This window comes from Chaetura pelagica, unplaced genomic scaffold, assembly GCF_000747805.2.
Source record: "Chaetura pelagica isolate M959 unplaced genomic scaffold, ChaPel_1.0 scaffold112, whole genome shotgun sequence".
NCBI lineage: Eukaryota > Metazoa > Chordata > Aves > Apodiformes > Apodidae > Chaetura > Chaetura pelagica.
Window position 1 is genome coordinate 489,078 of NW_009952798.1, and position 13,435 is coordinate 502,512.

The window sequence follows — 13,435 nt, forward strand, 5'->3', positions numbered from 1 at the left end:
TAGAGAAAGGAATGTCTAATGTAATAAAGTAACAGAAGGTAGCATAAATCATTGTGAGAGCAGTTCATATTGACATTATTTTACTTAAATTGGGTAAAAACTAGACAGTTAGTATTACAAGAGGCAGAAATTCATATTTCTTCCGCAGAAATAACTCTGTGCTTTCTGGGAAGAAATGAAGTGTGCTTTCCTAGCACCAGCCTCGTACATATTTGAAGTCTTTTAAGCAAAAATCTTTAAATGTTTGTTTCTGTTGGCATCCAAATGCATTTGCACTAATACGATTAAAAGAACTAAAGGGCAAAATACTTGGCAGCTTTTGCAGTTGAGGTAATTAAGTACAGGAAGGAACATGCATAGTTTTTCCATCAAGCTCTATAAAATCCTGGTGTGAAGGTCTTTTTAAAGAAAAAAATGCTTACTGATGTTGAGAGTAGATTATGGCGGTTAGCAATAACATTATAGGCTGATGTTTCCGAAACAAGCAAACAAAAAGCAGTTTAGTATTTCTGTGTTCTTTTTGTAAATAGTTTTGGCTCTAGAAGGATTTGTTAGGAATTTGTGCTTTTAGCAGGCTTTTTTTTTTTTTTCTTTTGGGGCTTTTAATTGTCTTGTGTTACATATTAAAAATGGTTGTGCTGATTTGAAAAGTCAGTTCTTGCATAGATTCATTGTGTTTAGCATTTCATGCATCTCTTACTTACAAAGACAACTTGAAGAACATGTAATCCAACATAAATGCCAGGCTGTGCCAAATCCCAGCTCTCTTTACCCCTCACAAAGGGAACTGTTGGATTACATTTATGCATATATAGGCAGCGTGCGGAAGGCAGGGGTGGAACCTTGTCTCCTAATTACAGTTTCTCTGTTTTCAGCCCTGAAATACATAAATAAATGGAAAAAATGACATTGTAGGGGGTTATTAAAACACACAATTATGGTATAAGCATGGGATTAGAGTAATTTAAGTTGAGCCTTACAAACAGCGTACCGTAGGTATTATCTTTTACTATGTTCTCTTTTGAAGGTAGAAGGAGATTCAAGAATATAGCCTCTTGATTTTCTAAGATGTCAGTATTTTTAGAAATTAGGTTGGTTTTCTTGATTTTAATGAAATGTGATGCATGTTTTCATCTCTCCTCCTTATAAGAGTCAACTTTCTCTAATCGTATTTATCAAAAATATTCAGCAATAAACATTAAGCCCACCATTAAATGGCACATGTTAGATTTTGTTAGAAGAAAAATACTTCTTGCATTTTATTAGGGATTGGTGTACTTTGATTTCTTTTTTCTCATATGGGCGTGGTTGAGAAAAAAAGTCTTTGTTCCAGGAACATTCTGTTTGTCTTTCACTAAACAAATCTTCAGTTTATTCAGCCTTTGTTCATTCTTAGATTTATCTATTGAACCTGGAGTGAATAAAGAAAGGAAAAAAATGCATCATAAAGTACTCATTGGAGTTGCACAAGGAACTCCAATAAAAGAGATCCTGTAAAAAAATTACTTTATTTTATGCCAGGGGTTTGAGTTAAGTCGTCAGTTGTCAGGGTTAGAAAGTTTGTGTAATTCTGCACAGGGACTTACAGCACATTTGTCTAGAAACTAATGGTTTACTACAAAGGCACATGGGACATACATTTATATACACCCTATTTAAAAAGCTGACCACATCCTGACTTAAGAAAAGCACTGTCATATCAACAGATTCAGCTCACCACTATCTACACAAAGGTATAAAATAGTAATAACTGTCAGGCAGGCGTATATGAAACTCTCAAAGGAGCTAAAGGAAGGATCATGTGCTTGTTAATTCCTAGAACAGTTTTCCTGATCTGATTTTTAGAGTTTCCTAATATAGAAGAGAACCTTTTTCCCAGGAGCAATTGGCTTATTTGTGCTGTTATGTAGGCTTATGGGATACTTATTGAAAACAAAGAAAACTGTGGCCACAACCTGATTGACTAAAAGAGAATTTTAGATCCATAAATTTTCTTTGAAAAGTCATACATTTTGGTAAACAGCATTTCAACTACTTTTACTTTTTTACACAATTTGTTTGATCACTCCACCTATTCCAGGGTAGTGGGGAAGTTCTGAGTGTTTACAAGTGATGACTTTTAGGAGCTCTGCTTGTAAAACAGTGCTTTCCAAGTCCGTCTGCTGTGTTGATTTTTTTTTGCAGCATTGCATTCATCTGCAGTGATGACATTCTAGGTGATATATCTGCTTTCAGACGCTTCTAAAAATTTAGCCTTTTATGTGTCAACATTTCCATTGCCTTACGGGAATCAAGATGAGTTGTGCCATCGTATTTAGTTGGGGAGAACTGATCTGACATGTCTTTCAATATCTGGAGTGATTTTTACTTTCCGGGTAAGAAAGATTATTTCAGTATTGGTAATGGGATTAAATAGTAGACCTTTTGTCTATGACAGAAGAAATAGATGAGTTATTCAGTAATCAGAGTACAGCAGAAAACGTAAACTGCCTGCTCTTGCTTTGTCTTCGTTGACATGCATAGAAAGCCATGTTGAGTTATCCCACCTGAGGAGATAAATGAGCATAAGAAGTAGTGCTGTTAAGTACTGGCTGCATACCCACAACTGAGTAATTTCTCATGTTTGCATCTCAGGTTCGGATTTTTTGCTGCTAGGTTTCCTGCTGGTTATCATATGATTCAGCTTGATTGTGATATTTCAAATCTGCCATCTTTATGCCTAATATAATCTAAAGTCTGGGGGAATGAAAAGGTCTGAGCTCTAGACAGCATTGTATTTTGAGCCCACATTTTGACAGTATGAACTGTTAGAAAATTCATTTGCTTGTTGTGCTCTGTAGGTGGTTTTTTTGAGTTCTGCTGCATTTGCAGTTAATGCAAAGAAAGTTATTTTCACCTGTTGGGGTATTTTAGCATCAATGATCAGGTCACATCAGCCCAGCTTCTTGGCCCAAGGAGCCCTTTTGGTAGTTACCAGTATGAGATACTTCAAAGGAGAATTAATACCTGTGTGCTCTGGGGCTTGTATATTATTCTTTTAAAAAATAAGATAGCTGGTGTAAACATGACTTCAGTAAGGCTGTATAGGCTGAGTAAAAATTACAATATTTCTATCAAAGCAGCCAAGTTGGCAGAATATGGGGAGCACTTTGATGAAGGCCACTAGCCAGCTTCTGCAGAGCACCGTTTTCTTACTCATCAGGTAGACCCTTGTGGGTAAGCATGGGAAAACTGAACAACAAGCCAGAAAAGAAGCAGTTTCAATTAACTTTTAAAATTTTTTCGTTTTAACCTTCTTTTCAAAACCCACTTGCTATAAAGCTGTATTTTGAGAAAAGACTGAATGAGTGGGCTGTGGGGTTTCTGAGATGGTTGAGTTTCAGCCCTTGTCTTGTATTTTTCTGACATACTTAGTATTCTTTTTCTTTTCTTATTCCAGGTGAGGATGATGAAGATTCAAACCTGCTAATTCTCAGCTACCCGCAGTACTGTCGATACCGTTCCATGTTAAAACGCATTCAGGACAAGCCTTCTTCAATACTAACAGACCAGTTTGTTTTAGCCCTGGGAGGTATTGCAGTAACAAGCAAGAACCCCCAAATCTTCTACTGTCGGGATACGTTTGATCATCCTACTCTAATAGAAAATGAAAGTATATGTGATGAGTTTGGTAAGTCGTGTTACAGCTATTTTATTTTTTTCATAAATCGTGACATTTTTCTTCTTTTAAGTGTCCACTGATTTCCAAGGAGTAGTCACTTTGAAGTGAGCCAATGCTGTCTAGATTTGAAAGGTTAAATGCCAAATGTGCTCTTTCTTCTGCGAGACTGAAGGCCGCTAATGGTACTGGTGGTGCAACTTGAGTGTGGTAGCATAGTTAACTCAGTATGAGTAAAAGGATCCCTTGGCTGGATTTGAAAATTATCTACCTTAACCAGTTGCCTAAAGTCCATGTCTTTCCAGAAGCTTTACAAAGCATGTTGGGTTTTTTTGGTCATTATTGGTGTAATATGCTGGCAAATGCAAAATAGGAGAGACTCCCTGAGTGTCCCATTACTGTTGTAGAGCCCATACCAAACCTGAATGTGCTTCTAGGGCCCTGAGCAAATGTCAGCTATGGATAGTGGAATGTGGGCTTTTTCAGCAAGGATTTTGCCAATACTGGGAGCTTGATACTACAAGTGCAGAGGCACTTCTAGGAGGTGACTCAGTAGTTCAAAGGGAGTTGAGAACTCTGCAGCTCCACAGGAATGTGCAGACCCTTACGGCTGGGAGAGAGAGCTGCAAGACTGGCCTCCTGATAGCTGCCAGGTGATTTCACACATTTGTTTTCTTGTGTGAGATCAACCCAAGGCCAGCAGATGTGCTGCTGAATATATGTAACAGAATGCATGTTGTGTACACACCTAGGGTAACTCCAGTAATGGGTCCAGTGTAATTTCTTCAGCAGTCTACCTACACTGTGAGAATTAAGTTTTATTACCCCTATCACCAGATGGATGAGCACTACTGCTAATGGTAGCAAAGTCTATTTGCATAGCAGTGCGTGCACCCTTGCTCTGCAAGACCCTGCATTCCTGGAGGGAAGCTCTTGTGGTCTCTTAGAGAATTTCTGACTGGGCATTTCATATATAATAAAGAGAACGAGAGGGAAGGATTTCAACAATGCTATGATGGGAGAATCATCTCCTCCTTCTGCCTAGCTCCAGCATGATGGCTTTCAGCTTGGCACACAGTCCAGGCCCTGTCTCGTTGGCAGAGAAATGCCAGCCCAGCCAGTGGAATTGGAGCATTTTATGAGGTAACACAGAACTCCTCCACTCCTCCACTGCTGCACCAGGCAGCTTCCGACAGGCAGGAGAGATTTTTCTGCACACAGTGTTGTCACTGGAGCACATTACTGCTGTGAATAGTTTTAATTTTGTGATGTCAGGCTTTTGCAGAACTGGGCCCAAATTGCCAAGTCTTCTCACACTCACACAAAACATTACATGCATTGAATGAACTATGAATTAAAGTGTTGATTGCTCTTAGGGGGCAGGGGTGGTGAAAAATGAATGAAATGCCCTGGAAGTTTGGTCTAATAACACAGTAGTATTGTGTTAATTTTTATTTACTCTGAGCTCCAACTCAGAATATGAAGTTCAGTTTTAATAGACTATCCCTCTTATGGGAAAGGTTATTTTAGGCTTGAAGGCATTTGATGAGCATACCATCTGCTTTCTGGGGAGTATTTTATTCAGGGTCATTCCTTGATTACAGGTTTGTTGAAATAGTGGGATCCATAATGCGAGTGTATCATGGAATATTTGTAATAGATGAATCAAAGAGATGTGGAGTGATGCAGAAACTACACTTGGTGAACCATAACAAGTGCTTTGTTCAGTCTGAAAGCTAACTATGCCATTCTCTTGACCTTTGTGAGGCAATTATCTCATTATCAAACCAGAGACACAGAAATCTTAGTCATAGAAATTAATAATGTGTATTTAAAATTTAGTTGGGTTTAAGAAGCAGGGTTTTTTTAATGGCTATAAAACAAACAAAAAGACTACTCTTCAAAGGTATTTCTTGCGAAAATAATGTGGTAAAATTTGCAAGCCCTGCTGTGTTAGGAAGAAAAAACTGGCCAATGTATGGTTCCTTTTCTGTATTGCAAAAATGTATGGTGTCAATTACACTACCTTTGTTGAAGGCAACAGGCAAAGTGCTGTTTTATCCTTTGCTTTGCTGGCAGGACAATAAAATGTACAACACTTCGTTATAGAAACATTTTACGTTGATATCATGTAGATTGATGTCACATGTGGAAAGTGATGACTGTGAAAGCTAAACAGAGACAGGGTGGTACAGCAGATAAATGGATTACTCGAAGGCACTGGTGTTTTATCAGTCAAATCTGTGGGGAGACCAGATTACAGAAATATGGCTAAAATTCTTAAATGTGTCTGGATCTCCTTATAGACACCTTTAATTTGAAGGGCTTTGCTATTTCTTACCTTGCAAATGAAAGAAGGAACAAGATAGGAACATGTGTATTTCCCCATCCCCTGAAGTTCTCCAAACTCTAGAGTGAGATTAGAGAAATTTGGAAAATACATTTATAACAAAATTGTTTTGTTCAGCTCAGATGCCTCATATTCTTCCCCCCTTTCCTACCCTCATTCCATAGGGTTAAAAATAATAAATAAAGCAGGAAGTGAGGAAGAAAAATTTTTATTGACAACTAATAATGTTTTATTTTGGTGTGAGCCATTTTTTTTTTTTTTAAGTAGAAGAGGTATGTAGCTGCTGTCCGTGATCTCCTGCAAACGTGGCTGGAAGAGATGCCTTCATGCTTTAGGCAATCCCATGTGGATGGCCTCCATATTGCCTTAGAGCTTTGGTGAAGGTTAGGCTTCAGTAAGCTTCTCCTCTGGTTTCAGCATGGGCTGTCACAGCCAGTACCCACTGCCGACCCAGCAGCCACCCATGTCTGCCTCTGTCCTGCCTGTGCACTGCTGTAAGGCATGTACCCAAGTGGTCTGGGCACGAATATTAAGGATAGATTCTCTTGCAGGGTCCTTTTCTGCTTATCTTCTACCTTGGTTCATTGTTCCACAACATTCCGGCAAGGCAACTACTGCAGAAGTGGACTGCTGAGGAATTGGCTCAGCAGGTGGAAGGCTCAAATATTTGCATCTATTTCTTTGCAGCCTGCCAGGGAAGAACTTACTTTCCATTTACAGAGGAAGACTGCTGTGAATAGGAAGCCTCCTGCTCCTATTCTTGTTGATAGAACTACTGATTAGCTAATCTAACTGCCTTGGTGAGTTCCCCTCCAGAATGCAAATAGACTCAAAAGTTGCTTCTGTTCAGAAAGCAGAAGACATAAGCCATGCTTGGATGTCTTGATAGCCAAAGTTTGTACTGGTGGCCACAGTCCGACTGTGTACCATTTCGCCTCATGAAGAGCAATTAGAGGTCCTCACCAGCATGAAACAGTCCAGGTGGATAATGAAATACTGGTGTTGCTTGCTAGGAACAAGAAATCTGAGATTTCAAACCTGCACAGGAGACTGGAGTGGAGTTGTCCATGCTCAAACTGAAGCTCAAAGGCCTGAGCCCTGTCGGGCAGTGCCACTAGCCTGTGCAGGTTTGCAAGGGCCGTGGGGAGACAGACCTTGGGCTAGACCCAGGCAGCAATGGCAACAAAGTCATTGCTGTAGTCTGTGTCTCCCTGTCCAAGGGAAAAATTGGTTGGGTGCAGAGGGTGGGCAAAAGGAATAAATTCTCTTCATGGCCTCATTTTATTTCTTGGTGCAGACTAGAGTTCACCAACACATTCCTTATCTAACTGCTCCTATTAATTGGCATGTGGAAAAAAACAAAACTATTTCCTCATTCCCCTGCTCCCTTAAAATAAAAATAATATATGCCAGCTGAACAATTCATTTCTCTTCAACTCCAGATCATTGATGAAGTCATTTTTTAAATCATTTTCATTTATCAGCCTTTGGAGTTACTGTTATTGAATAACTTCTGTAATGCATATAATTTACGAGCATTTACTATATGGGCATATATGCTGCAAGAGAGAAGGAATGAAAAAATAGGGGTCCTGATAGCTTTCATTATAGACCAAAGAGCTTTGCCTCCACTAGAGGCACTCCACTGCACTGCCTGTGGAGTGTCTAGGCAGAAACTGCAGTGTGCAGCACATGTCCTCTGCATTTTCTAGTCCAAAGAAGTTGACTTGGCCTTTACCAGACCCATGCCCTGTCCACAGCATGGAGTGACCCAGTTATGGGCTGTATTGCCAAAAACGTGTGGGCCCCTAGAGCAAGGGAGCGCAGATACGGGTCTGTCAGCATTGCCTCCACCTTCTCCAGGCTTGGGGACTCTCAGGATGGTAGGAGCAGACTTGCAGCTTAGATGCGTGAGAGTCTGATACTTGGGTGATAGTGGATTTCTGCATCTCTGTCAACTCCACTAGATGAAAATCTCACACAGGAAGATTTGTTGTGGTGCTTTGCTGGTTAAATAAATATTGTAAATCCTGCCTGCTAAGGATGAACCAGAAGGCTCACTTTCCTTTTGTGAGCGCAGGGTTGCTTTTTCTCTAAACAGGAGTCTGAGAGAACACTGAATACCTTATTTCTTCTCAATTTTAAAATATTATTTGGTAAATTTTAAATAATTCTGGATTATTTTTATAGCATGCTGGGTCCAATATGCCATTAAGCTTTTTGGTCCCTGAGGTACTCTAAACACTTGTTCACCCCCAAAAGAAGGTTAAAAGTTTTATTTTTTGCATGTACAAGCCAGTTTTTTATAAAACTTTTCATACCAAAAAGTGAGAGAACAGCATCTTGCTGTGGTGTTAATAGGATTATTTTTTTTTCTCTGACAAATGAAACTTCTTAATTTTACCATAACAAGCAATACAGAGGGGAAACTGCTCTTTGAAAAAAATTATGCATAAGGGGTATTGAAGTCCCCACTTCTCTTCTTTCCCCTTCCCCCAAGAAAACTTAATGAGATATTGATTGCATTGGGAAGAATCATCCACATTAAAGCAAAACCCAAAACATTCAACAACTCCAGTCTCCTTATAAAACAATGCAGACAGCAGATCCGCTGCCTACCAGAGCTGTGGTGAGGAGTGAGGAATGACTTACCTGTCCTCCCAGCCACCAGGGTTTCTGAGCCAACAATTTCAGGACTTAACTTCCTTCTTGTCATTGACCAGGGAAGCTGTGGCAGGACAGTGTTAGGAAGAGTAGTCTTTTTTAGGGATAGGTCATAGGCCAGAAAAAAATATGCAGGATGAGAGCTGATGTCTTCAGGGTGCAGTGGTACCATAACTTCTGGTATGGCTAAAGTTTGGCCTTTGCTTTCGTTACACATCTCAGTTTACAGAATTTGGTGCCTCACAGATAAAATCAGTTGTTAAAATCAGTTGTTTAGGGAAAAACATAACAAAACAAAAACTTGGCAGGGAATGTGATTGATATATATATATATATAAAAGGAAACAAAGAAATGTTTCCAGTCTAAACGAAATGCAGTTTTCCTGTTGGTGACTTTCTTTGTTTGTGTGAGTCAAAGTTGGCTTTCCTTTTTCAACCAACTCTAGTAGGAAAATTGTACTTCAGCCTGAAAGGGGTTTTTTAAAATGTTTTTCAGCTAACATAAGGTATCACCATTATTGCTATTTTGCCTACCTGCAGGATGATTTCTATCAGTGAAAACACTGAAGTTTCCATATAGGTACTTTGGGCTTCTTTGTTTTAATGTCAAATATGCCATTAGAGGGGGATTGTTGTCAGTACTGCTCTGCTAAGACTAGAATGTTTAAGCATTTTGTGATGTGATAGGAAGAGTATGGAGGCTTTTTATGAGTGTGGATACTGGGACCTCTTTAGATAGAGCTTTACAGTGGCATCTCTAACAGTCTGAAAAATATGCAAATCTTTTCCAAAGTCCTGGGCTGGGTGGCTTAGCTAAATATTTCAAATTTTAACTCTCTCAAAACAAAAACAGGACATAGCTGGAGGGGAACTAATGATTAATGCATAATAGTGCTATATGCAATATAGATAAATGTATGTTTCCTCTTCTCTCCCACCCCACCTCTACAAACATAAGCTTTTAGCTTGAAAAAGCAAATCTGGAAATGTTCAGGATTCTGGTCAGACTTTCTTATTTTGCTAATTCAACCGTAGAGTAAGATATTAATGATCCCCAGATGTTGTTTATAATGATTGATTTTTCAGTTGTGAAAAAAATACTTGCTGTTTTTTTTTAACAATTGGTATTTTCTCATGTGCTCTGCAGCATTTGAATAAAATGTCTGAAGGCAGAGCTGTTTGTGCCCAACATAATTGCTTCTGTTAAGTGATTTCTTCATTCTTAACATTTTTAGCTCTAATTGCTTTTTCCCCATACATCTAAAAATAAATATTTGCAAGTTTTGCATTCTGTCACTCATTGAAATGCATAAAATATTTGTATACTCAAAGCAGAAAGTCACTGATAAGGGGTCACATTCTGCCTCACTTAGTGGCGTAAATCCAAAATAACTTGATCCACTTCAGTGGCTATGTCTTAAGATTTTCCCCAGTGAACCATGGGCAGAATCTCACCCAATGTTAACAAGCTGTTAAGTGAACATAAGTAATGTGTGGTAAAGTAAGATAAAATACCTTCCTGTCTGCAAGAACTTCAATAGAAACAAATGCTGTTAGCTTTTTTTTTTTTTTTACTTTTTCACTAGCAACCATAGCTGTAACCAAGATAAATATTGAGATAGATTATTTTTTGCTGTATAATCCAAACTCTTTTATAAAGAACATCTACAGAATTGCTGTTTTTATTCAGGTTGTGTGTTCCTGCTGCCACCAGGGAGGCAGCAGATGCTGAGTGGTGCTGCCTGAAAAGCTGCTTCTGCCCATTTGCTCCAGCCCCTTGGCATCATGTCTCGCCAGGGCTGGTGGTGGCTGTCTGTCTGGGACAGAGTAGCAGGGTAGCTGCCCAAGACACCTGCAGCAGCAGGCCCCTGCAAGAGCACAGGTCCCACAGTGAGGGCACTTGGGAGACTGGGATGGCTCCTGACTTCCTCAGGTGCCCTTGGTAGCAGTCCAGGAGAGGAAAGGACTTAGGCTCTGGGCACAAGGTGGTGGGTGCTGGCGCTGTTCCTGGGGTGTGCCTGGCATAACCTGGCTATTTGAGGAAGCATCAGGGCTGGGAACCATGGGGTGGCCAGTACTGGTGGGACAGCCTGGGCTGTGGGGCTCTTCAGGGGATGGAGGTGAAATGTCCTCCCTCCTGCGAGCATCCATGGCAGAGCTGAGAGTCTGGGTGTCCATCTGGTGCTCTTAGCATCTCCTTTCTAATTTTAATTAAGTAGTGACTGTGTGATGGTATTGTGGGCTTTCTATGTTTTATTGGCTGGAATTCAGTAGAGAATAAATGTGTAGTTCTAGCGAACAAAGAGTTAGTGAGTGATATGTTCTTCTGTGTCTGATAAGTGTAACTTACCACATGGGTTTTGTCCTCTGTTACACACACGACTGTTTTATTGGTGTGTGTTCATTAAATGATTGTAGGTATAAATGACTTAATTCCTGGTATATAAGGTTTCCACTTGATGGCTAGTTTTATGATTCACCTATCAAAATCACTTTTTATCATTACAGCAAAAAATAAGCCAAGCTGTGTTCAATTGTGAGCATGCACCATATCATAAATGCTCTCATTTCTGGTGCCATCTTTTCCCAGTATGCCTTAATTAGAGCATCCTCATTTGAACATTCCGCTGGTTTTGGTTCCTCCCTTGGACTGCTGGGCCTGCCCAGACTCTTTGAGTATTTTCTTGGGGCACCTTTTGGTTCACCATCATCTCAAGCCTTGGAAGCAGAATCCCCAAGGTAACAGGGCTCAGCAGTTGTTGGGAGCAGGGGAGACCTTGGCAGACAGGGAAGGGTCCCCATTCCAGTGCCCGTACAATGGAAAAGAGAAGTGGTTTATGTCAGAATATGGTCACATTCTTCTGATTAAACCCACTTAAAAAAGACAACATTGTAATATTTTCCAATGACTGTTTATCATGAATTACGTCAGCCTTAGTTTAAATCGCTATTATTTCTCCTTAATGCTTCTTGGTGCCTGCATAGATTTACAGCATTGGCAGCTGTGGGACTATGAAATAACCTTTCACAACCACCATACAATAGTAAAGAACATGAAGTTTTTGTTGTTAATTATTATGGGACTCCTTTAACTTTTTTACTAAGTGACATAAAATATTGCTGAGGTATTTATGGTTAAAACTACTTTTACATGGATCTATTTTGCTTCTGGCTAGTTCTTAACTAAAGCAGTCATTTGTGGTTATTATGCCTTGGGAGATATTATGTCAGAACTGGTTTAAGAGTATTATTATGTATCACATGTCATATATTACATGTCAGCACTTGAGGCTGTCTTTCAATAAAAACAAACGTAATTTTGGTTAATGGTCTTTTTAGGTATAGGCCATTTGTAAACTTACCTGAGTTCATTTGAAGGTATACTAAAAAGCTTTGTTCTCCCAGAGTGCAGTTGAGTAATTTCATTTTGGCTTCAGACGGAATTTCCAGAATATTTGTCATTATTTCAATCAGAGGGTGCTGCCTCTAAAAAGCAAACAGTTTCCCAATACCGAGGTTAATGTACACATTTTAAGGAGCTGTAACTGTTACTCGTTACTTTGTTTACTTTCCCCCCCCTTCGGAGCTCACGCTTCCCAGGTTCCCTACTGGTCAGGCTGATAGTAGTATCCCAGGCAACTAAGCCACCTAATGATGATACTTCACTGTGCTGCTTAAATGAATAGCTTACACCATCTAGATAATCCATGGGTGAAGGGGGGTAGAAAGTAAAGGTTGGGGGCGAGTTTTAGGTTTTCCTGAAGTTTCATTTCAAATCTGGAAAACACAAACTTAACACAAAGCAAACTTAAATTAATATGTCATTCGCCTTAGTTCCAAATGCTATGCATATTTTCCAGTACTTCCTTATTTAAAGCAAGAAATTAAACGTATAGGGTGTGCTAGAAAATTTACAAAGAATGAAAACACATAAATGACTCGTGAACTTTTTCTGATTTTTTCCTCAATGTGTAATTAGTTAATTGCTGCTAGACCCCCCACCCCCAATCTGTGTTTAAGCACCATAAAAACGATCAAAACCTCTATTTGTCTCTAGTTACATTTTTCTCCACTGAGTTTGGTGACTCTATTGTAGGGAATGGAAACCCTGCTGGGCAAAAAATCAGTTTCTATCCCCCCACAAATGCTTGGGCTGAAGATGTGAAGATGCAAACGTGACATTTAAAAAGTGAGTAAAGAGCAGGGTGAGCGTTTTATGCGTTGCAAAGTTAGAATTTAATAAGAGGAACATAAAATGGAGTTAAACTTGTTTGGATGCCGTGAGATTTTTTAGTATTAGGCAGCATGCTTGATTTCCTTAGAAATGAGTGAGCAATCTGAATTTAGAGTTGTTTGGCAGGGGGAGGGAGCACTTCCTTCTCTTTTTTAATCAAAGGCATTTCACAAGCTGATGGCAAGTAAAAGGGGAATCTATCATTACGTCAGAATGTAGCAAACTTCCCCGTTTAATGAATGACTATTTCTGGGGAGCAGATAAAAGATGGTGAAAAAGGGAGACAGAGCTGACTGACGTCTTAGAGATTTTAATAAAGATTGAAGTTAGTAGTGAAAAGGTCAAAGTGCCATTTGTTGAGCCTCTGCTTCTGGCGTAGTTTCAAAGCTGGCAGTGCTGACCTGGGGCCTGTGATGTGTGTTAATGAACAGTTGTGGCACTTAACAGAGATCGTGGGTTGGTCACATGAATATATATAGAAGATATGAGTGAAGATTTGTCCCCCGTTCCTCCCCCCCCCCCCCCCCCC

The 13,435-nt window shown here is 39.7% G+C and overlaps 1 protein-coding gene across 1 annotated transcript in view; it reads left to right on the plus strand.

Annotated features, from left to right (window-relative positions):
- ARID5B (AT rich interactive domain 5B (MRF1-like)) overlaps positions 1-13,435 on the plus strand; it is a 103,716-nt gene that overhangs the window by 30,790 nt on the left and 59,491 nt on the right. The window contains exon 2 of the mRNA XM_009994841.1: positions 3,440-3,670. Within this exon, the coding sequence (XP_009993143.1) occupies positions 3,440-3,670 (231 nt within the window). The remainder of the gene's footprint in view (positions 1-3,439; positions 3,671-13,435) is intronic.